The following is a 22220-nucleotide window of genomic DNA, read 5'->3' on the forward strand; positions in this document are numbered from 1 at the left end:
GGTGGCGTGGCGGCGCCACCGTTTTCGCTGCCGGCCGGCTTGCAACAGGAGAAGAGTGAGAGAGAGAGGAGGAAGGGAGAGAGATTACGTGGGAGCCTGACATGTGGGATCCACGTGGATCCCAAGCTGACTCAGCCACCATGTAGGATAAAACCGGATCAAAACCACCGAAGGATCTATTGTGACCGGTTTTGATTAGTTAAAGGACGTCCAATATTTGGTTTTGCGGTTGAGGAACGATTTTGTAACTCAATGACAAATTGAGAGACCTTCGGTGTACTTTTTCCATCCAAATATCCAATCCCAACTGCGCAGCTGCGTTCTCGGGGCAGCAGTCAATGACAGGCGTAACGAGGTGGCCCTTGGAGAAGAAATCGACACCAGCGAAGTAGAGCAGCGTGCACCTATGGTCGCCTAGGTGGCTGGAGTGCCCACAAGAAATGAAGATGGTGAAAGAAGAAAAGAGCAAAACTGACATTTGACACGGATTCTCACTTAGATGTACTATATATTATTTTATTGTCCATGCAAAGATTGTACTCCCTCCATTAAAAAAAACTCAACCTAGGAGAGGTCTAGATACGTTGTATTAGGAGGGAATGGTCTAGATTCGTTGTATTAGGAGGGGATTCGTTGTACTAGGCAAAAACTCCTAGGTTGAGTTTGGAGTAATCTTTTGATGTTTTCTAACAAATTTTACCTATATTTTATAGCTCCATCAGCTAAAAGAACAGGTCTTACGAGAGTCTGTCTGGCTTCTTTTCCCCGTGAAACATTTCAGGCGACAGAATACACAGTAGTCTGAATAATACCCAACCTCATGCTTTCATATATCAAAATCTGAATGACCAAAAAGGAAATAGGAAGATGAATATTTCAACTGCAGTAATATCTTTAATGGTAGTCGCATTATAGGTCAACAAGTACATAACATTCTGATAGGGAGAGAAATGGATTACTCAGCATTCGTATACAATTAACTCTGCAACAACCACTTAATAGGCCGTGATCCAAGGGCTAAATCCATAAAAAGAAGAAAAGGTAAAAGAAAATGAAAACAAAAAACCACTGAGCTAGCTATGATACCTGAATCATGGGATAACAAATCACCAGTTCATCTTAACTACCAGCTTTGAAAACTCAAAACTGATGCCACAGGCAACTAAGCTTGGAAACCATATTCACTGTCCGCACTCCGCAGGATCAGTACTTGCCGTGGCAATAAAGAATTAGGCAAGACAGCCTCTTTACTCGATCTTGACAGAAGAGTACATCAGCCTAGTGAACAGGAAGCATGCGTAGAATCCGATCGTACCAGTCAAGGCAAAGAAGGCATATGAGGCGATAAGCATGTAACCGAAGTACAGAACAGCTGACACAAACTTTGTGATCTCCAGCTTTGTGAAGAAGTAGAAGGTTGCATACAAGAACAGGTAGATAGCAGAAGACCCTGATGTCAAGTATGACCTCCACCACCACAGATAGTCCTCGCTGCACAGCTGGAAGTAGCAGAGCACGATCGAGATCTCAGCACAAGTTATGACCAGGATCAGAATCCAAAGATGTAGTAGAACTGGTGCAGCCAGATGGAGGTCAGGATAAAGAGCTCAATGAATACAGCACCAAATGGAAGGATTCCTCCAATTAGAATTGAGAAGATCGGGTTCATGTACCAGGCCTGCTCAGGAATCTGCCTGGGTATCTTGTTTGTTTTCACGGGATCCTCAATTGCAGGCTTCTTGAAGCCAAGGAAACTCCCAACAAATACTAGGGGCACTGAGATACCGAACCAAAGGAGGACAAGGGCAAACATTGTGGTGAATGGAACTGCGCCTGAGGACTTCTGCCCCCAAATAAGAGAATTCAGGAAGAAGAAAATAGCAAATACACTGCCAGGGAAAGTGAAGGCTGTCCTCAACGCAATGTTCTTCCATTCTGCGCCCTTGAACAACTTGTAAAGACTTGAAGAAGAGTAGCCAGCGAGCAACCCCATGAATACCCAAAGCAAGAGAATCGCTGTCATCAGTCCACCCCTGTTTGATGGAGAAAGGAATCCAAGGACTGCAAAGACCATGGTGACAAGCAGCATGCCAAAAAACTGGACTCCTGTACCGACATAAACACAGAGCCAGTCAGAGTTGGATGGAGGCCTGAAAACATCACCATGGACAAGCTTCCATCCTGTTTCTTCCTGGGCTTCTTCCTGATTCCCAAGCTGGTTATACTTGGAGATATCCCGGTAAAGGGTTCGGAGCATGATCATTGCAACCATTCCAGAAAGGAAGAGGATAATCATGAGGGAATTCACAATGGAAAACCAGTGGATTTGGTCATCCGTCATCAGTAGATAGGTATCCCAGCGAGATGCCCACTTGATATCACTCTCCTACAAATTGACAGAATAGTCAAAAGGACGCATAGATGGTAACAAAATATTAGCACTCCATCTAGTGCACACTGAACAATTTCTAGCTACTGCGATCATTTCATTAGAGCAGAACGATCGGAAAAAAGTGCACATATATCTCACCTTGAAATCCACATCATAAGTAAATATTATGTCTTTGCCAACTTCAACCTCCTGGGGAGAATCAGATGATGTAATTATATGTTTTGCATGAGGATCACAAGTGGTCAGGCGGGTCTTCTTGTCATTCCACTATCCTTCGTATTCATGTTTAACGCTGCAGCATATGTCATAGTTTTTAGTGTAAATTTAACAGCAGGAAGGACAGTCAACATCCAAATACTTCAAAGGCCTACTTGTTTAATAAATCACATGCAGCATAACTGTATAGTTTCACTTCAAATGCAACTATCCTAGAAACATCCCTTTGGGCATCCCTGTGATACTTCACAGTAAATGATAAATGGTTGTGAATGAAGCTCTTTTCATCCTTGCTCTGCCAAGTACAAACAGAAAAAGGGAAGAAAGTGCACGATATAAGAACTTTGCATTTTCATAGCATGTGATCAATACTCAAAGTTACACTTACCCTTGCATATTGTCCTTTGGCTCCAACATGGAAGACATGCTGATAGAAATATGCACCTTCTTGGTCCATTCTTTTAATTGGAACAACTAGAGGTAAGTTGTCAAGAATCATGTTGAGAAAATGAATGTTTAGAATATTTGGCAGCCATGAATAAGCTCTTAGAATCAAGAAACCAAGTTACACTAGCTTGCATGTTCACACGGTACTCATCTTCAATCTTTTCCTTGAGAATCTTTGCTTCTTTCTCCCCGACAGAAATCTTGCAGACTATTTGACGCATTTGAGGCTCTCTCATTTCAAACTGGAAAGAATAGAAGTTAAAATATTAACCTTAGGACCAATATATCAAGAAATAATCAAAGAAAACGTGATAGAGTAACAAACCGTGTATGGAGAGTTCTCGATTCGATCACCATGAAGAACTTCACCGAGATTTTGAGCACTGTCGACTATAGTATCTGGCTTGCATAATGGAAGCGAATAATAAGAGTAGGGAAGCTGGGTCTTGATTGAAGTCAATTTGTTGACTTTCACTTGAAGAGGATTTTTCTGTAAACAAAGAAATATCACTATAGTTAGAAATAGCAAGTAATTTGTCCGGTAGTCTCATATTGATGCATACTGAAAGCGTTAAACCCTTCGTTTCATCTATGAGCATGACTACTACAAAGACAGTCAGATGTTAATAACTAGCACAAACATAGAAACGGAATCAACTAAAAAAAGTATAACTATTTTTTTTGGAAGGTGAACAATTAAAAACATACGACCTAAACTATTGTTTGTCACATGGTAAAACAAGTTGGGACCCCAATTGGGAAAAACTAAGTTTTGTTTGGACATGTACTACCCAGGTTTACAGCCCCAAAATGTCCAATCATATCTTCCAAAACTACACATCACTTAAGGGCAACCTCAATGTTGGGTTGCTGAATGAGCGATAGGGGTGGGCCCATGTGCAGATAGCTTTAGCTATATCTATCTCTACAATTTTTATGGCCTTGGATGAGAAACAAGCCGGGTCCCACTGGGTCCCATCAAAGAAGAAACATACTACCAATTCGCAACCATATGCTGATAAGCTCCATTAGATATCATTTTTTAATCTCTTAAGTTCAACTATAAGCTTAGAGTTGTTTTTAAGCATTTAATGCCTTATGTCCATATCCACAATGTATATAGCTGAAAAAAAGTCTTAAGGCTCACTCTTATGGTCACATTGTGGATGCCCTAATAACCTACCATGACCGATAGCAACCGCAATTAAGCATCAATACCCAACAAGCTCATACTACGATGCCACCTTACAGGTATTTGTTGATGCAGCAAACCGCGCACATTGATCAGCGCATCTCCCTACGCACACGGTTTCATTCAACGCACTCTGAATGCAGAACATGATTTCAGCGTGGGTTTCTCAGCATCCAGACATACATTCCCAACACCACCCGCATTGGCGCACGATCTCGCATCCTAATCTACCCCCCCCCCCCCTAGTACATGCCACCACCACCGACACCCAGATCTCGCGGCGGGTGCAACAGCGCGGGCCGCAGATCTGGCCACCCCAACCCCAGATCCGACAAAAAAAAAACAAACGCAGCGGAGAGATCATGCCGTGAAAGAGGATAAAGGGGAGAGTAGAGGAAGGAGTGGGCGCACCTTGTCGAAGTTGTTGGGCGCGACGCCTGGGAGGTAGAACCCGGCGGCCAGCCCCGCGAGACAAAGCACCACGAGGGCGATGGCCAGCGCCGTCGCCACCACCGGCGAGATCGCCATGGCGGTAGAGAGGAGGGCGTAGGCACGCGCACGCTCGCTCGCTCGCTCGGGGAGGGAGGCGACGGGAGGTGTGTGTGTGAGAGAGAGAGATAATGGCGAGACGAGATTGCGCTTTTCCGTTGCGACGAGGTGCTGTTTTAATGGAGAGAGAGAGAAAAAGAGAGGTGGCTGCGACGAGCGAGACGAGAGGGGTCAAACCACGCCTCGCTCCGCGCACGCGAGCCACTCCACTACGCGCACACTGAGATGTGGGTCCACCTTGAGCTTACCGGCTATCTGGGCCCACATGTCAGTGAGTTCTTTGTGCATCTCGTCGGCGAACTATCTGTGCACGTACCGTGCCGCGTCTGGAAATGCTTCCTTCTACCGGTATTTTTCGCGGGCGTGCGGGCCCTCGTGTCAGTGGGTGCACCAAGCATCTGTAAATCGAATCCGGCAGAGCCTACATCTGGCTGACCTGTGGGGTCCACCAGAGGGGCACCCCGGTCAGCCCACATGTCAGTGAGTGGCTGTTTGGTGCGGGTAAACTTTGTCTTGGTGTGTGTAGCAAGACGGACGGGAATGTCGCAACGACGTGGGTGGGGGGGGGCTTTGCTTGCGTTCGTGCCAAATTCAGGCAGGTGGGCCCCACCAAGCCCGTCATGTCCCACACGTCAGTGAGAACGGTTAGGTGCGCGGCCACAGAGAGGAGGAAGAAAAAAAGGCTGGTTGGTGATGGTGTTGCGGTGGTGGGAAAAGTATCCTTTCACACCCACTGACGTGTGGACCATCATGCTGCGTGGGCCCACTAGTCAGTGAGATAAGGGTAGGAGGTTTCGTATCTGGAGGAAATGGAGCTGAGATCTGTCGGTGGCGATCGGCGATGCTCCACTACGTCCGGGGGTGGTGTGGTCCGCGAATTGATGTTTGCACTGGATGACACGTGAGTCCAGTTTTTGCAACTCAGCAGTGGCTGGTGCACCTAAGTTTAATTTTTATTTATTTCTTGTATACTACCAAAGTCATGTAAATTGGAGTAATAATAGTGTAGTATGTAACTATTGTATAAATGAGCTATTAGATTGGCTATAGATAAATTGGAGCTAGTAGTTGGCTATACTATTAAACTTGCTCTAAGTTTGTTATCTTAGCACTTAGCACTCCCATGCTTTGACTTAGATTATCAGTGCATTTAATATGTGAGATTTGAGGCACTATTGCTCATACATGTTTCATCTACTTTTATTCAATCAAGTTGTTATTGTGGTTTGATTCATACGAGACTTGAAATGTTAGAATTGTGTGTTGGTAAATAATACTTGAAATGTTAGAAATTGTGTGTTGGTAAATAATACCACCTTCCGCATCACCAATCATGTAAGCAAGGCGATTCCCGTTCCTCACCATCGCTGAAGGGGAACGTCAGAAATGGTGACCCTTGAGGAAGGTAGTGGTGGGGTCTAGCTGGATTTGGCTTCCGGTGATCTATATATAAAACCGTGCTATTTTTGTCACCATCAGAGTTGCTGCTAGGGCTACGAGATGCCTTCATCTTATCAATAGCTTCATCGGACTCTCATGGTGTGACAGGGTGCCACCAAAGTGCATGCCTCACCCCCTTCCTTCCCATGGCCAACCACCTCCCTCACTATCGTTGCTGCCGCTCAACACTGAGGAGGAGGTTGAGCTCACATCAATGCAAATCTTGGACTAGGAGAGCATTGATGTCAGTGACACCTGTGGACGCCACATAGCTTCTTGCATTGAAGGCAATGTCGTTGACGCCCCCTTCCTCATCTTTGTGCTTCGAAGTATAATCTTTGATTAAAAACTTAGTTCCATAAGGCTAGAATAGCAATGAAAACGTCCTAGATGTCGTATCGGAGGCTCCATGTTGATATGGCGTGCTTGGTAGATGTGTTTTTGTTGGATCGATTTGCAATTATCTGGGCCAACATTATTTTGCACTTTGGTTCGTTTCAGTTCACTGATGATGATGTGTGTGCAATTTGATTAAAACAGTGATCGGCCGCTGATTTTGAAGACTATATTTTTAGTTTAATGAAAACAAGGATAAGCCATTGTGAAGAAACTATGGTTATGCGCACGGTTACATAGATTCTCACTAACCACATAAGAAAATCTTTGTCTTTGAGATGGTGTTTTAAGTGTTCTTTTTAATCAAGTTAAGATTTGGTAACTCGCAGTCGTTTTTATCTAGTAACCTCTATAATAATTTGGTGTAGCTTTTTTGGAACAAATATCAGAATGAATTTTTATTATCTTAAGAATATTGAAAGGCATATATCGTTAGTTTTATCTGAGTAACAACTAGACATGCTATATATATATCCACAGTATGAAACAATCTAGCACAGACAACCGAACAGATCCTATATTATCATACTACGTAAGAGCAGGTACAATAAACCTATATCAGCGGATGATAGTGGTCTCCACATCAAATTATTGCCTACCTAGGTGGAAGAGAAAGAAGACGAGGTTAGAGAAACAAGCTATACGCTTGTCCCAAGAAAAAGTAAGCAACACTATGGGGCCCAACCTTCCTTTTTTTCGTCAAGCTCCTGGGAAGGGACCATTGTGGGAGATTAAAATATTTTTTCATGCAAAGTGTGAGCCATAGTAGTATAGTTAGTTGTTGTGTTTATTGGCTACAAGGTTATTTATAGTTGGATAAAAATTACTATAAATAGACATCTAGGGTGTATTTAGTTCACACCAAAATTGGAAGTTTGATTGAAATTAGAATGATGTGACGGAACAGTTGGAAGTTCGTATGTGTAGGAAAGTTTTGATGTGATGAAAAAGTTGGAAGTTTGAAGAAAAAGTTGAGAACTAAACCAGGCCCTATATTATTGTCCTTGCTCTTAGAATTCACCTAACTCCAAAAAGCTATGCACTATATTATCTTTGTATGGCTTACGTTACCTCCCTTAGCTTCTAAAATGGGCCTGCTTCAGTGAGAATCCTTTGGAAGGCAAATTATTATAAAGAACTAGCTAAAACCCTGCGTATTGCTGCGGGAATTTAGTATGATAACAATAAAAAAAATAATGTGTAAGATAGTGTCGAGGAGTGATCCTCTCTAGCGGGAGATCGTGAGATCCCCTTTTGTGAGTTCGGCCGGGGGAAAGAGCTCGCCTCTAGAGATCACGTATCCGCCCTGAATGCTACTAAATCGCGTGCAGGCACCAAGATTATACAGGTTTGGGCCGCTATGGAGCGTAACACCCTACTCCTATGTGTGGGATTATGGTTGAGTGCTACAAGGGCCCCTAAACTCCGGCGAGGGCTCTCGCTCTTCTTATCCTAGAGTTTAGGCTTACTGAGAGTCATCCCTTTTCTCGGTGGGCAAGGTCCTCCTTTTATAGTTCAAGGGGATACCACATGCATCGCCTCTACCTACTCTTTCATGGGAGGGGGACCCACTTTACCTTGACCGGGCCACGATCTGTGCCTTCGCCCGGAAGCTAAGCAGTGGCCCGTCCTTGAGCGGGACCCAGCGCCGCCCCCTGCCTAACACGGGGGACAGCCCTGTCATTCCCTCATAAATGGGCAGAGACCTTTGGCCGTCCTCCTCACGTCGGGAGAACTCCGGATGACGCTCCGATGTGACAGGACACACCTACCTCCACTCCGCTGGAGAAAAAGGCGACGTGGGAGCACGGCCGCCCGTCCAGTCAGACGTGACCGGCGACAGGCCGGTGATAGACTGGTCAGTCCTGACTGACGTGCGTCAGTCGGGCGGCACCGCACGTCTGCCCCTACCGCATTAAATGCGGTGAGGGGCAGTTGGGGCGCCGCGCACATTGATAGCGGTTCAGCCTGGGTCCCCTCCCCGCTCGCTCCCCCCGCCACATGGCAGTCGGGCGAGGTCCTCGGGGCAGGGCAGCGCGAGGGCCCGAGGGGCATGACGTGGCACCCTGAGGCCCCCCGGCCGCTTCTGCGATTCGCGAGGTGCGGGGGTAGGGCCAGGCTGCAGGGCCACGTAGCTGGATGGGAAGGTAAATTCCCCTCACTTTACATACCCCCGGGCCAATATCTCCGACATATAGCTAGATAACATCAGATTAAGTAAATTAATGTGATTTATGATAATTTAAATTTAAATAGTATGTAGAATGGTGATTCAAACGTAAAAAGTAAGGTGGTATGACTTTATGGAAGAACAAAAGTAAGGTAGTTTGGACCGTAGATTAATCATTTAAAGGCTAAAAACAATTGATGTGATATGACTTAATTAGAGGAAAAAAGGAGAAAGATAATTTGGATCATAGATTAATCATTTAAGCACTAACTAAGTGAGGATGAACTATATAAGTATGTACTTTCTCCGTTTCACAATGTAAGTCATTATAGCATTTCCCACATTCATATTGATGTTATCTATCTAGATTCATTAACATCAATATAAATGTGGGAAATGTTATAATGACTTACATTGTGAAACAGATGGAGTAGGATTTTATAAAATATAGATATACATTGAAACATTGTGTGAATTATGTGGGATGATAATTTAACATGCTTGTATTTTAAAAGCTCTTAAATTATAAAAACTATAAAATTATAGATAATATAACATGTTTGCATGATGTTTAAATGTGATGATCGTTAGTGGATGATGATATGGCATCTGGTTAATTAGTGGATGATGATGTGGCATCTTTGCATGTTAAGCTTAAATGAGTTAGTGGGGGGTAATTTTATAGTAAAATAGGATTAGTTCAGCTGTCATAAAGATAAATCTTCTACAATTACTCCATTCTGAAAGATCCTTGTAGAAACTCACAAGTATAATCCAAACTCCAAAAGAATTTTCGGAGGGATTTTGCCAGCTGCCACATCAACAAAAAGGATGAACCAAATTAAAGGAGATCGAGGAATGGTGGCACAAGAAAACAGGACCAATTGGCACCATCATCGTGCACTTTATCCTTCCTCCTCCACACATCCCTAACCCACCACATCCAAACCCCTCCTCCACACACCAAAAAACAAAAAACATAGAAAAAAATAAATAAAAACAATAGCAATATCCAAAGCAACTCATCAGCACACTCACTCTGCAACAAGCATGCAGACGCCAACCATGTCGACGTCCATGGCCACGCCGGCGAAGCTCCCCTCACCGCCGTCGCTGCCGATAGCGAGGCAATGCTGCTGCCACCTGCTGCAGCTAGGGCGGCGCGGCGGCGCGGGCGTGGCGCGGGCGTCGGCGAAGAAGAAGAACCCGTGGCTGGACCCGTTCGACGACGGGCCCGACGACGAGTTCGACTACCGCGGCGCGTTCTCGGGGGGGAAGCAGGAGGAGGACCCGCGGCCGCCGGAGGACCCGGCGAACCCGTACGGGTTCCTGCGGTTCCCGGCGGGGTACAACCCGGAGCTGGACAGCCTGGCGTCCAAGGTGCGGCGCGACGTGCGGCGGGCGTGCTGCGTGGTGTCCGGCGGGGTGTACGAGAACGTGCTCTTCTTCCCGGTGGTGCAGCTGCTGCGGGACAGGTACCCCGGGGTGGTGGTGGACGTGGTGGCGTCGGCGAGGGGGAAGCAGGTGTACGAGATGTGCAAGAACGTCAGGTACGCCGACGTCTACGACCCCGACGACGACTGGCCCGAGCCCGCCGAGTACACCCACCAGCTCGGCGTGCTCAAGGTAAACCAAAAATTATGTCACTGCTACGTACAGAAATAGTCACTCAAAGTGGGGATGTATATGTTTTAAACTCGATCGAGAAGGGATTATGTCCACTCGTTTATTCAAACTTCATCTAAATAATTGTTAAGAATTCTTTCAAAATTGACAACATACACACCGTACGTGTAAAGTACTCAAAAAAAAAATCAAGTCAAAATTCAACTCACACATTGAGAAATAATTAAAAAAAAATCCAACATATAAGTAGTGTCATGTCCGAATTCGTCTTTTGTTTCCTCAAAGCATAGATCGAATTTAAATATGTTTTTATGGAGTAATAGATGTTACTATGCATTGTCATTTTTTTTCAGAATTTTTCACAACCATTTACATTGAATTTAGAAAATAAAAATTACACGAGAAGATATCCCCTCGAGAGATTAGAATTCTCTCTCCTTCAGAAGTGTCATGCCCAGCCCAGGTTTACATTCTCTAATGGTCAGCAGATTTCGACTTTCGAGCCATAGTGAGTAATCGGTTTTTCATTAATTTCGACAAATTTCAAACAAACCATTGGAGTTGCACATCTCGAGCCGGTTCGATATATGCGCTGAATTTGTTCAAAATTTATTGTGATTCTCTAAACATAATAATATCAGATAAACCTGCTTAATTATGTTGCTTCCCCACCACATATGCTCAGTATTTTGATTAGATTATATTTATCATGAAAGATTCAACCAACTGAAGCTTGATTTTGTGTTGAGGTTGGCAGAACAGGTACTATGATCTGATCATATCGACCAAGTTGGCCGGGATAGGGCACGCGCTCTTCCTCTTCATGTCGTCGGCCCGCGACAAGGTCGGCTATGTTTACCCCAACGTCAACAGCGCCGGCGCCGGGCTGTTCCTCACCGAGATGTTCCGGCCGCCGACCACCAACCTCGCCGACGGCGGCTACAACATGTAAGATCATCATCCTCCTCTTCTCCGCGGTTTCGCCTCCCCTTGGTTCATAACTGTTTTAATTTCCTCATCCGAAAAAGTTACTGCTTTGGCATTCTTGTGCTGTGTAGTTGCATTTAATTTATATAGGGGCAACTGTCTCATCTTTTGCCTTTGATTTAGGTTGAAAAGCCATAACAAAATGAACTAGGCAACCGAATATGATTTGTTGGCAAAACTTTTAACTGTTCTTAATGGTTTAAAAGTCAATATTGAGAAATAAACTATGATAAGGAAAACTCAAAATCAAATCTAAAATTAAATTTTAAAATTTAATATTTGGTTGCGGCTAATAAGACAAACAAGCAGAGGCAGAGTTATAACCCTTATAGAAAAGCAGATATTGCCTAGCTCTTCTTTTGCAACTTAGGAATCTTGCTCAATTATTCTTGTAGAAGAGTTGAACCAATTACCGTCAAAATCCTATAAAATTCTTGCAAAATGCTTTCTGATTTCGAAGAGTGTGCAACTGGATGGATTAGGTACCAGGACATGTTGGAGTGGATTGGGCGGCCAGCGAAGGGTGTGCCGGAGCACCCGGTACCGCCGTTGCGGGTGTCCATCTCCAAGAAGCTCCGAGCGTTCGTGGAGGACAAATATAGCCGTGCCGGCGTCGAGAAGGGCAAGTTCGTCGTCGTCCACGGCATCGCTTCCGACTCCGTCGCCAACATGAGGTCGAGGGGGGACGATGACTGCCTCCTCCCTCTCGAGCATTGGGCTGAGATCGCCAAGGAGATCAGGTTTTTCACCTCACCTCACTCACTCAAGCACGGCTGGTCTTACACTTACATTTCCAGCTTGGTACCGATTGTGAGAAGGTAGAACTAAAGCCAAAAAAATGGTGGTGTCTTGGCAGCTCTGAAGACAATGGTCTGAAGCCTCTGTTTGTGATCCCTCATCAGAAGCACAGGGAAGAGGTTGAGGAGACTGTGGGGAAGGACACCAATATCCTGTTCATCACCACTCCTGGCCAAGTAGGTTCTTTGATGCTTCTTCATTACAATCACTTTGCAATCTGAAAACACCTTAGATCATCTTTCACAGGTAACATTACAATTCTTTATTACTGAGTGTTTTCTTTTTGTGATCCATGATAAGCTCACCTGCCTCATCAACGACTCCGTCGGCGTCGTCGCGACCAACACCGCCGCCGTCCAGCTCGCCAACGCCAGGGACAAGCCATGGTTAGATCAACTGAGCTGCGATCTGCATCTCCAGATTTTGGAATGGTTATTATTTCAGAGGATGAACTGCTCATGGCATTGATGTTTTCCTGAATCTTTGCAGCGTGGCTCTCTTCTCATCCAAGGAGAAGGCGAGGCTGTTCCTGCCGTACTTGGAGGAGAAGAAGGGCTGCACCGTCGTCGCGTCGGAGACCGGGAAGCTGATCGACATCGACGTCGAGGCCGTCAAGAAGGCGGTGAAGGAGTTCAAGGCCGCCCCAAGCGTTGCATTGGCTCAAACATGATGAAGACCATCATCTTCTTGTTGCACTGTACATAGATCTGCACGGTTACAGTGAGCTCGCCTGAGCAAGTGAGCAGCAAAAGCTCCTTGCCTGGTTCTGATTCAATGTGTCTTGTAGTCGTTCAGTTCAGCTACAAATGTTCCACATACAACCACATGAAATGCCCAAACTCACCTTGTCTACTGCTCACCGAGCAGACAAGCGATGCAGCCTGTGTTACTCTGTTCATAGAATGGAAATGGCATACACCTTGCACGTTTTTATGATATAACACCAGATACAATAAACATATCATGGCATGGATCGGCTTAGATGTGCAATGAATCCAAGCAGAGCACCCCACACATGAAGTTTCTCAGGTCTCCTTGTTGCTTAGCCTCAGTAAGCGATACAGTACCTATACACACTAGGGGTTTGGAGATCTATACAAGGGGGACAACTGTAAGTATCATGGCTTCCCGAGCCTAGATGCTTCTATCCAATGGTGCTCCACAGAATGCCGGCCCTCAACTCATGTACAGAATCTAACACAACAATAGCTCCCCGAACCAATAAATACCACAAACTAATACATTAATCGAATCAACCCTAACCTCACAGGATCAATTATTTTGGACAGGAACTACCGCGGAAGTATCTTTCAAGAGGGTATTCTTCATGTCATCGGGATTAGTTTTAATGCTGATAAGGGTTTGCGCAGACTCCACTGCCTTCTCACCACCGATTTCTGAAGTCTTGCCCTTCATGGGCTCATCGCCGCCATCCTTCAGCAGACTGATCGGCTGTTTCTGTTCTGATGTTGAGGTCATTGTGCTGGGCTGCTCAGATGTTGTCTCTGCTGGAATGATCATAGGAACAGGCCCATCCTTCGACTCACTGTTGTTTCTAAACGGTTGATCATGGTTGTGCTTACCTTCATAGGTCACAACAATATTGTTATCATCGTCTGGTGCCTTCTCAACATGCTTACGGACAGGGCACCCATCATGAGTACAACGGTAGTAGCTCCTGTATAGAACAAAAGAAATTAATAAGAACTTATAAAAAATGCAGTAGCTCCTGCTTGGTTAATCACTCATATTAACTTGTTGTACACATTACCAGAAAAAAGAATGAAATGAACTTCTTTTTCAGTGTAAAAGAACAGCAAGCCTACCACTAATAGAAATTGTACAGTGCAAAACAGGACGTCTGGTTAAAAAAAATAATAGGCTATCTTTTCTCAGAAAAGAAAAGCTTATCAATTCCAGCACCATTCTGGCGATACTGATACCGACCAAAATTTGAGTTACCATTTGCCTTGTTTCGCAGCAAAATTTGCTACATGACTCAAAATTTGTGTTATTTGCTGGTAGACATCGCAAAAATGAGAATGCCCCTAGGACCACATGCTTCAAACATAGCGTTGAGTGAAAATTTAGAAACTATGCAACTCTAAATTTGCCGTCACCCCAAGTACATGACTAGCATACATCGCATTCCATCTTCACTCCAGCCTCAGCTCAAAAGCACTCTAAATACACAACCTAATAACCGCATCACTTAAACTTGCTTCTAAAATCTAAATTATAATATAAATGCATTCTTAAACTTATATTCATTGGAATATTATATATCCACAATTAAACACGTATGATTGGAATAATAAACTTATGTTATTTTATTAAACAGTACACATGTATCAGCTGTTATCAGAATGTTCCATCCAAGAGCAAACCAGAATGACCTCTGGAATAGAATTGACAAGCTTGGAAAATAGGATGCAAGGACCAAAAAAAAAATCAATTTTATTTCATGTGAGCATTAGACCTAAATTGATTTATGCAAGCTTAACGAGGTTTTGTTGCATAGAGATTTTACAGTAATTTCTTAAGTAAATAGATAAAAGTGGTATTAACCTGTACCTTCATTATCTTGTAACTACTATATTTGTGCTACTAGTTGCGCTATGCAAGTAGAATTCATTGCAGCATGGCTGTAGCAAAATTTGTCCAGAAAGATAATGCTTCATAACACACAAAATATATGAAGGCTATCTATTTATGAAAACACAGGTAAAGTGATGAAGGTGAGCGTGAAATTGTGACTGGTGTCAACAACATTCAGGTGGTGTTTGAATCTCCTGAAGATGAAGATGAAGATAGAGATTAAGTGTTTTACGCAAAACGAGGTGGTAATAACATGTGATTAATTAAGTTTTAATTATTACAAACTTCAAAAATGGACTAATCTGATATTTTAGAACAACTTTCATATAGAAAATTTTCGCACGAAACGCATCGTTTAGTAGTTTGAAAAGCGTGCCACGATAATCCAAAATTTTATCCTCTACTAGTAGGAGAAACGAACAGGGCCGAGTGGAGATGATAGATTGGAAGCAGAGCAGTATATAGGATCACATTTTACAGGATCAGATCTGGCGGCGCACTGTTTTTCCATCAATAGAATGGTCACTCTGGTGCACTGGGCATTGTTGTGATAACTCAGTGCATGACACTGACACTAGCGAGATCAAGCATGGAGGTAGGATATAGAACTAGGTGAGATTTGTTTGGAAGTTATGACCAAAATGCCCTTGTTTGGTACACGTGTGCAATCGTGCATCACACCAAAATGTAGGACTAGGCAATGAGGCCCTCCACGCTAGCAAGCATTTTGCATTTGGCTCTCTCTGCAGCACACCGTGGCAGCAAAATGCATTTAACCCCCTTCCTGCTACAGTGCAGCAGGAAGGGGGGAAATGTATTTTGCGTTAGTAAATTGCATACTGGGCCACTCTTATTGACCATTGTTGCAAGTTGGAACAAGAAATCTTTGCAAAAACTTTCATATTGGACCGGTCTTCTTCCTCTGGATCTCCTCTTCTCTTCTCTCTCCCCTGTTTTGGTTCAAGCTCACCACTCTTCTCTTCTTCTTCCTCTGTTTTGGTCCCATCCACGTGCTTGACCTACGTTAGCGCCTGAGCTTGAGTGTGTGGTAGTCTCCGGCTTGAGCTCGACACGGCGCACGACGGAGCTCTAGCTTGAGCTCAAGCGCATATCCAATGAATCACGGTGACACGGTGGGAAATTCTAACACCATGTGTTTATCACTCCACACTTCTGCTCCACCAACTAGTCAATAGGCCCATTCTAGCCTAAGTTCATCTATGGCTGCACTAGCTTGATTGGGGCTAGGGCACTTAATCAACAATGCACATCAAATCTTGAGCATGAATGAATGTGGGTGTGGCAGGGGTGGCGAAGGCTGAGTAGAGCTCGAGCATATACTGTACTGGCGGAGCTTGAGCTCCATCTCTACCGGAACCAACTACAGCCAGGCATGTGAATCTCAAACTGAAGGTAGAGAGAGTGAGGGAGCAGAGCTGGAAGAAGAACACTAGGTCCTAAGTGCAACATTTTGTAAAAATTACTAGCCCAAAGTGAAAACAATAGCATTTCTTGCTCAAGTTGCAACCATGATAAAGAAAGCCGGTCCAATATGCAATTAACTCTTTGCATTATTATTTCCATTTTTCTCCTCTTCCTTTTCTTTTTCCTTCTCTTTTTTCCTTCCTTCTATTTTCTCAAATTTCTTCGCATGCCTCTACTAGTAGTACTAATAATATACTATATAACAACAAAAAGAAAAAAAAAACAATAACAATAATAACGTATCACAGGAGATAATAACCCAAAAAAAACTAGCAAGTGAAAAATAGGTATGACTCCTCAGTGGAGGAATATGTGCTAAGATCCTCAGAAATAACAAGACAATCAATATGGCAAGTGGGTTTAGGCAATTAATCCTATTTGAAGGCAAAGTGAACAATTTATAAATTTGCTCTAGACTGTTGTACTTGAATTGGAGGGTACTCAAATAATAAAAACAGAAGCAACATTCAAATTAACGAAAAAGATGCAGCATGAATGATCAATTGGACGAGATACCAATTCATACCTAGGGTTTGGATTTCCCTTAACAATTTTCTGTCCATATTTGCGCCATCTATACCCATCACTCGTCTTTCCAGCCTGTACAATAATCTTTTGCTCTCTAACAGTCCTGAGAACTGGAGTCAAAGGTGTGCTAGTTTCAATTATTCTGCTGATAGAACAATAAGATGTAGAAAACAAAGTTAGGGACAACTCAATGACAAAATATGAATAAATTAGCCTAGTACTACAATTCACCTTCGTTTTGGCTGAGGCTCTGTGCTAGGATGATCATCTTCTGATTTGCTACCAGCATCACCTTCACAATCACTTGAGCAAAAAAGCTGCTGTTCAGAAGCTTCAGAGACAGCACCCGGCTCTAATTTACATCCCGGTGACGGGGATTCTATAATTTCATTGTTCACAAGTCGCAAGGTTTCATCATCTCCAGAGGAAGCAGTAATATGAGCCACTCTCTCTTTCACAAATCTGGTCTTTTGTGGCGGTTCATGATTATGTGTTCCTCTGTAAATGATTTCCACCACGCGGCCATCAGGACAATGCTCGACCTTCTTTTTAGCCAAGCAATTAGAGTTGGTACATCTATAGTAACTCCTGGAATTTTCACTACTTTTCACTTGCTTCTGACCATACTTCCTCCAGTTGAAGCCATCACCAACCATGTTTACAGACACATGATTGTGTGGTCTTGACTGAAATGAGGCTGACTTCTCTAACACTGATCTGCGAACACTCCCTTCAGTTCCTGAAGGTGATCGCTGCAGGGGCATTACAGCTTTAGGTGTTATAGGAAATGGACTGGGCAGCCCTTCTGAATATGGTGTGGTTGGTGACTGCAATTGTATTTGTGCCTGAGCCGTCACACTCGCCAAAGCTGCTTGATGGCTCATTGAAAAGTGACCCTAGTTTCCATAATGATTATTTGCACACATGTAAGAAAACCACCAAAGTAAAATACAGAACATATGTCGAGTTAAAAGAGAGATAATCTGAACTTTGTTGATATGGACTATATTCAAGTTTGACGGGATTTGATGGGATTCTCATTGGACTATATTCAAGTTTTATTATCTGTGTTCAACTAAAGACTAACAAGATAGCATGCAGATAGCATAACATAGTGTTAAATAAACAGAATAGCTACTAGTACAATATTAATTTGTTCAATCATACCTTAACATGTAAACTTATGCCAATTCAATGGAATTTCATGTTCCATTACATCACACAGCATTATATTAGGCAGTATGATGAAAAATATATATATATATATATATATATATATATATAATGGAAATCAGTCTTGTAAATGTTGTTCAATTATATGTAGGAAGTTATTTTTCAATAAAACAACGTTACACCATATCCCCCCACAATAGCAGTGCATAATTTCCCACAGTTACCATCAACTAAGCTTGCTTCAGATAGAGAGTATCAAGAATATCCTAAATCCAATGCAGGTGGCCTCCCAAAATCTATCACAAACAGACAGAGGGGATACGGCATTGCAAACCTGCCCATTTCTAGCGATTCGTATCATAGAAATGGCATCACGCTACAATTTAGCTGCAGTTATGATGGGCTAACTAGTGACCAGAATAAAATCATCACTAACATGCCACGGATAACCTGACCGAGGTGAACCCAACCCATCAAAACCCTAATATTCTCCGCCCATGGATCTCTCCCTCGCCTTAAAACAAAATGCCCCTAGTTAGTGACAGAGAAATGGCACCACTCACCGCAAATGCAGGAGACGCCAAGAAGCATGGCACGGCCACCATCGGCACCGCTAGGATGGGTGTCTCCGCGCCAACACCAGCCGGCCGCCGCTTTGCCTCCACCACCTCAACCTTCCCCTTCTCCTTCTCTTCCCCACCCTCCTCCTTCACCTTCACCTTCGTCTCCTTCTCCTTCTCCTTCGCCTTCCCCTTACCCTCCTTCTCCTTCCCCTCCTCCACCTCCATCGACTCCTTCCCCTTCGCCTCTTTCTCCTTCCCCTCCTCCTCCACTTCCATCGACTCCTTCCCCTTCCCCTTCCCCTCCATCTCCTTCTCGGCCTCAACCTTCTCTGTCTCCTTCTCCTTCCCCGTACCCTTCACCCCCACATCCTTCGGCCCCTCCTCCTCCTCCTCCGCCTTCGCCCCAGGGGGCTCCGCCGCCGCAGCCGCCGCCTCCGGGGCAGGGCGCTCCATCCCGGGCGGCGCCGCCGGATAGCCGTCGGGCATGGAAGATTCGCGGAGGAGGGGGAGGAGGAAAAAGCTAGGGTTTGGAGAGTTCGAGAAGTTGGGTAGGAGAGGGCGAGAGGGGGAAGGGGACGGGGGAGCCTTTTGACTGCGATTGACCGGAGGTCCGGAGAGCGGTGAAACGGGGTGACGGAGCGGAAACGGAGACGTAACGGCGTTAGCGGTTACGGACGGGGAAGCCGTCGAAACGGTCGGATGGCGGTGGGCCCCCACCGTTGGTTGCCCGACCTGGTGGGCCCGCGTCGATTCGGGCCTAGCCGGCTGCCCGGCTGGACTGCGAGAAGGCCCACAAAAGGCTCGTTTGGATGGGCCAGGCCTCGGCCCACGGAGTTGGGAGATTGCAGATAGGAGTGGTTGACACTCTTTTTACAGGACTAGGTGAAACTCCGCGCATTGCTGCGGGAATTTAGTATGATAATAATAAAAAAAATAACGTATAAGATAGCTAGATAACATCAGATTAAGTAAATTAATGTGGTTTATGATAATTTAAATTTAAATAGTATGTAGAATGGTGATTCAAACATAAATAGTAAGGTGGTATGACTTTATGAAAGAAGAAAAGTAGGGAGATAGTTTGTACCGTAGATTAATCATTTAAAGGCTAAAAACAATTAATGTGATATGACTTAGTTAGAAGAATAAAAGGAAAAAATAATTTGGACCATAAATTAATCATTTAAACACTAACTAAGTGAGGATGAACTATATAAGTATATAGGATATCATAAAACATAATAAAGATATACATTGAAATATTATGTGAATTATGTTGGATGATAATTCAACATATTTGTATTTGAAAAGCTCTTAAATTATAAAAACTATAAAGATATAGCATGTTTGCATGATGTTTAAATGTGATGATTGTTAGTGGATGATGATGTGGCATCTTGTTAATTAGTGGATGATAATGTGGCATCTTGTTAGTGGATGATGATGTGGCATCTTTGCATGTTAAGCTTAAGGAGTTAGTGGGGGATAACTTTATAGTAAGATAGGATTCCTAATTCGTGTGTACGCGCCATGGGCGAGCACTTCCGGCCCACACGGCCCGTACGCGTGGTGCCGCCAGCGCTGATCGAGATTCTTTTTTTCATAGTGCACGTTTAACGTAACTAACTGTTTAAGGATAATGATAGTAATTAATGAAAGATTTTTTTTCTTTTTTGAGATTTTTTACTAATAGATAGAAAATTTTTAAATTACATTTGAAAACTTCTGACTTAAGATTTAAAATTTGAAGTCAAATTTTGAAAATTTTCAACTTAGATTTGAAAACTTTCAACTCTGATTTGAAAACTTTCAACTCGAGATTTGAAAACTTTTGACTCAGATTTGAAAACTTTCGACTCAGGTTTGAAACTTTCAACTCGAGATCTAAAAACTTTCAACTCAAATTTTAAAAATTTTCAACTCAAAATTGAAAACTTTTCATATTAAAATCGAAAACTTTCAACTCAAAATTCAAAAACTTTTAACTCATATTTGAAAACTCTCAAGTTGATATTTTGAAAACTTTCAAATCTTATTTTCAAAATTTTCAAGTCAATATTTGAAAACTTTTAACTCAAAATTTCAAAATCAATTGTTTTTATTTTTTTTATTGATAAATTACTGTAGCATTTTCGTTAATCACTTTACTTTACCGTAGCGTCATGCGCGTTGTTTTCTTTCGAGAAAAGCGCTAAGCGCTACTAAAGCGAAGGTCCGCGTGCGTGCACCTTAACGTCCTCACGCGTGCGCGCGAGCTAGCCACCCCCCCCCCCCCCTCTTTTTATAATCCAAGGGCTCTTTTTTTTCTTGTGCTTATGCTTATTTGCCAAAATTTAGATTTTTTAACGTTAAACTTAGAGTTGATTTTAGGGGTTTTTTTTATCAAAATTTATTTTTCAATATTTCCTTTTACATCGCTAAGAATACGTATATAAAAGTTTTATTCACAAATTATTTTTCGTTTGTAAATATGTCGTTTGGCTTATTCGTAAATAAGCCAAACGATGGGGCCGCAAAGCGATTTTTAGTTTTGAAATTTGTTTTTTATGAATAATTTTATGTATATTTTTACTTATCTTCTCAAGATAACGAATAGAACTCCTAAAGATATCTTAAAATCGTTTGGATCATTGGATGTGTCAAGCCTTAAGTGTCGGGAAAAGTAAAGTATTTTTTTTCAGCATTGCTGAAGATTTTGTAGCAATACAATGAGCATAATGTATAATTTAAATGACAGTAGTAAGCTAGGAGAAAAAGGATTCGTAATTAATGACTTTGTTGGATGAAATTCAAGTAAGAATTATTTTGCTGACGAATTTGGATATTTTTGAAAGAGATAAATCAACATTTACTTACTTAACTATGGCATTTAATGGCTGAGTTTGAATCAGCAATTCCGCTGTGCGACTTCATCGTTTTTTCATGAGCACACTTTTAAATAGCTAAACGTGCACTCTTCGTAAAAAAATTATGTAGAATTTTATTTAAAAAAATCAAATAAATACATTTTAAAATTTATAAATAGTTAATACTACTTAATTAGTTATACGCTAGTTCTCTTTCTCATTTTACGTACAGCAAATAAGCTAGGCTAATAAGCTATTTCTAACGCATCCTTAGTCTAGCTTTTGGCCCCTCGACGACCAAACCATTTTTCACTATTAGTCCAACAACTCTTGAATGGTTCATATTACATCCCTTGGTTCAAGCTAATGTGGTTGGTAAGGTAACCTCTACAAAGAACTTACATGGATAAAGAGTGTCGACACCATCATACTTCCTTCGTACCTAGAAAATCAATTATCGGATATGACACATCCTAATACTATAAATCTAAATATTCCTTAGTCCAGAATTATAGACATACCTTAGTCCAGAATTATAGTAATAGAATGTTTTTATCCGGTACTAGATTGGTTTTTTATAGGACGAAAAGAGTATCGATCAGTAATAAAAAATAATAACAAAATATAGAACAAGCATATCATCCTCGCCTCCATTTCCTCCTATACCCATATATCCTACATATTATTATTTTTTATTTTAATTTGTTAACTAGGATATGTCACGTCATCAGAAACTACCTTTTTCAAGGCCAAGAATGAAATGTTAACTGTTGAGTTAAAGGACAGATAGCAACCGGGTTAATAGTTGAGAAAC

At 42.7% G+C, this 22220-nt stretch overlaps 2 protein-coding genes and 1 pseudogene across 3 annotated transcripts; 1 reads left to right on the forward strand and 2 right to left on the reverse strand.

Moving 5' to 3' along the window:
• Window positions 1–950: 950 nt before the first annotated feature.
• LOC127782784 (transmembrane 9 superfamily member 8-like) lies at window positions 951–4775 on the reverse strand (annotated as a pseudogene).
• Window positions 4776–9757: 4982 nt separating this feature from the next.
• LOC127781961 (photosynthetic NDH subunit of subcomplex B 1, chloroplastic) lies at window positions 9758–13012 on the forward strand. Its single transcript, XM_052309033.1, has 6 exons — window positions 9758–10428; window positions 11186–11376; window positions 11898–12155; window positions 12272–12389; window positions 12514–12599; window positions 12703–13012. The coding sequence occupies exons 1-6, from the start codon at window positions 9853–9855 to the stop codon at window positions 12881–12883; spliced, it is 1410 nt and encodes a 469-aa protein (XP_052164993.1). The 5' UTR covers window positions 9758–9852; the 3' UTR covers window positions 12884–13012.
• Window positions 13013–13113: 101 nt separating this feature from the next.
• On the reverse strand, window positions 13114–19131 carry LOC127781960 (probable WRKY transcription factor 32). 2 transcript variants are annotated; one of them, XM_052309032.1, is made up of 4 exons: window positions 18561–19131; window positions 17056–17720; window positions 16823–16966; window positions 13114–13891 (listed from the first exon to the last, which is right to left on the reverse strand). In XM_052309032.1, the coding sequence occupies exons 1-4, from the start codon at window positions 19044–19046 to the stop codon at window positions 13486–13488; spliced, it is 1701 nt and encodes a 566-aa protein (XP_052164992.1). In that variant the 5' UTR covers window positions 19047–19131; the 3' UTR covers window positions 13114–13485. The 2 variants fall into 2 exon arrangements, with proteins under 2 accessions (XP_052164992.1, XP_052164991.1); XM_052309031.1 differs by having other exon boundaries at window positions 16823–16969.
• Between the last annotated feature and the right edge of the window lie 3089 nt (window positions 19132–22220).

The sequence above is a fragment of the Oryza glaberrima genome, chromosome 8 (genome assembly GCF_000147395.1).
Source record: "Oryza glaberrima chromosome 8, OglaRS2, whole genome shotgun sequence".
Taxonomy (NCBI): Eukaryota; Viridiplantae; Streptophyta; class Magnoliopsida; order Poales; family Poaceae; genus Oryza; species Oryza glaberrima.

Coding starts and splice junctions, on each gene's coding strand:
- LOC127781960 (XM_052309031.1), bottom strand. CDS start 19,046: ATGCCCGACGGCTATCCGGCGGCGCCGCCCGGGATGGAGCGCCCTGCC. Junction 17,721..18,560: donor TGGCGTCTCCTGCATTTGCG/GTGAGTGGTGCC, acceptor TATGGAAACTAG/GGTCACTTTTCAATGAGCCA. Junction 13,892..16,822: donor AAGGGAAATCCAAACCCTAG/GTATGAATTGGT, acceptor TGTTCTATACAG/GAGCTACTACCGTTGTACTC.
- LOC127781961 (XM_052309033.1), top strand. CDS start 9,853: ATGCAGACGCCAACCATGTCGACGTCCATGGCCACGCCGGCGAAGCTC. Junction 10,429..11,185: donor ACCAGCTCGGCGTGCTCAAG/GTAAACCAAAAA, acceptor TGAGGTTGGCAG/AACAGGTACTATGATCTGAT. Junction 11,377..11,897: donor GCCGACGGCGGCTACAACAT/GTAAGATCATCA, acceptor TGGATGGATTAG/GTACCAGGACATGTTGGAGT.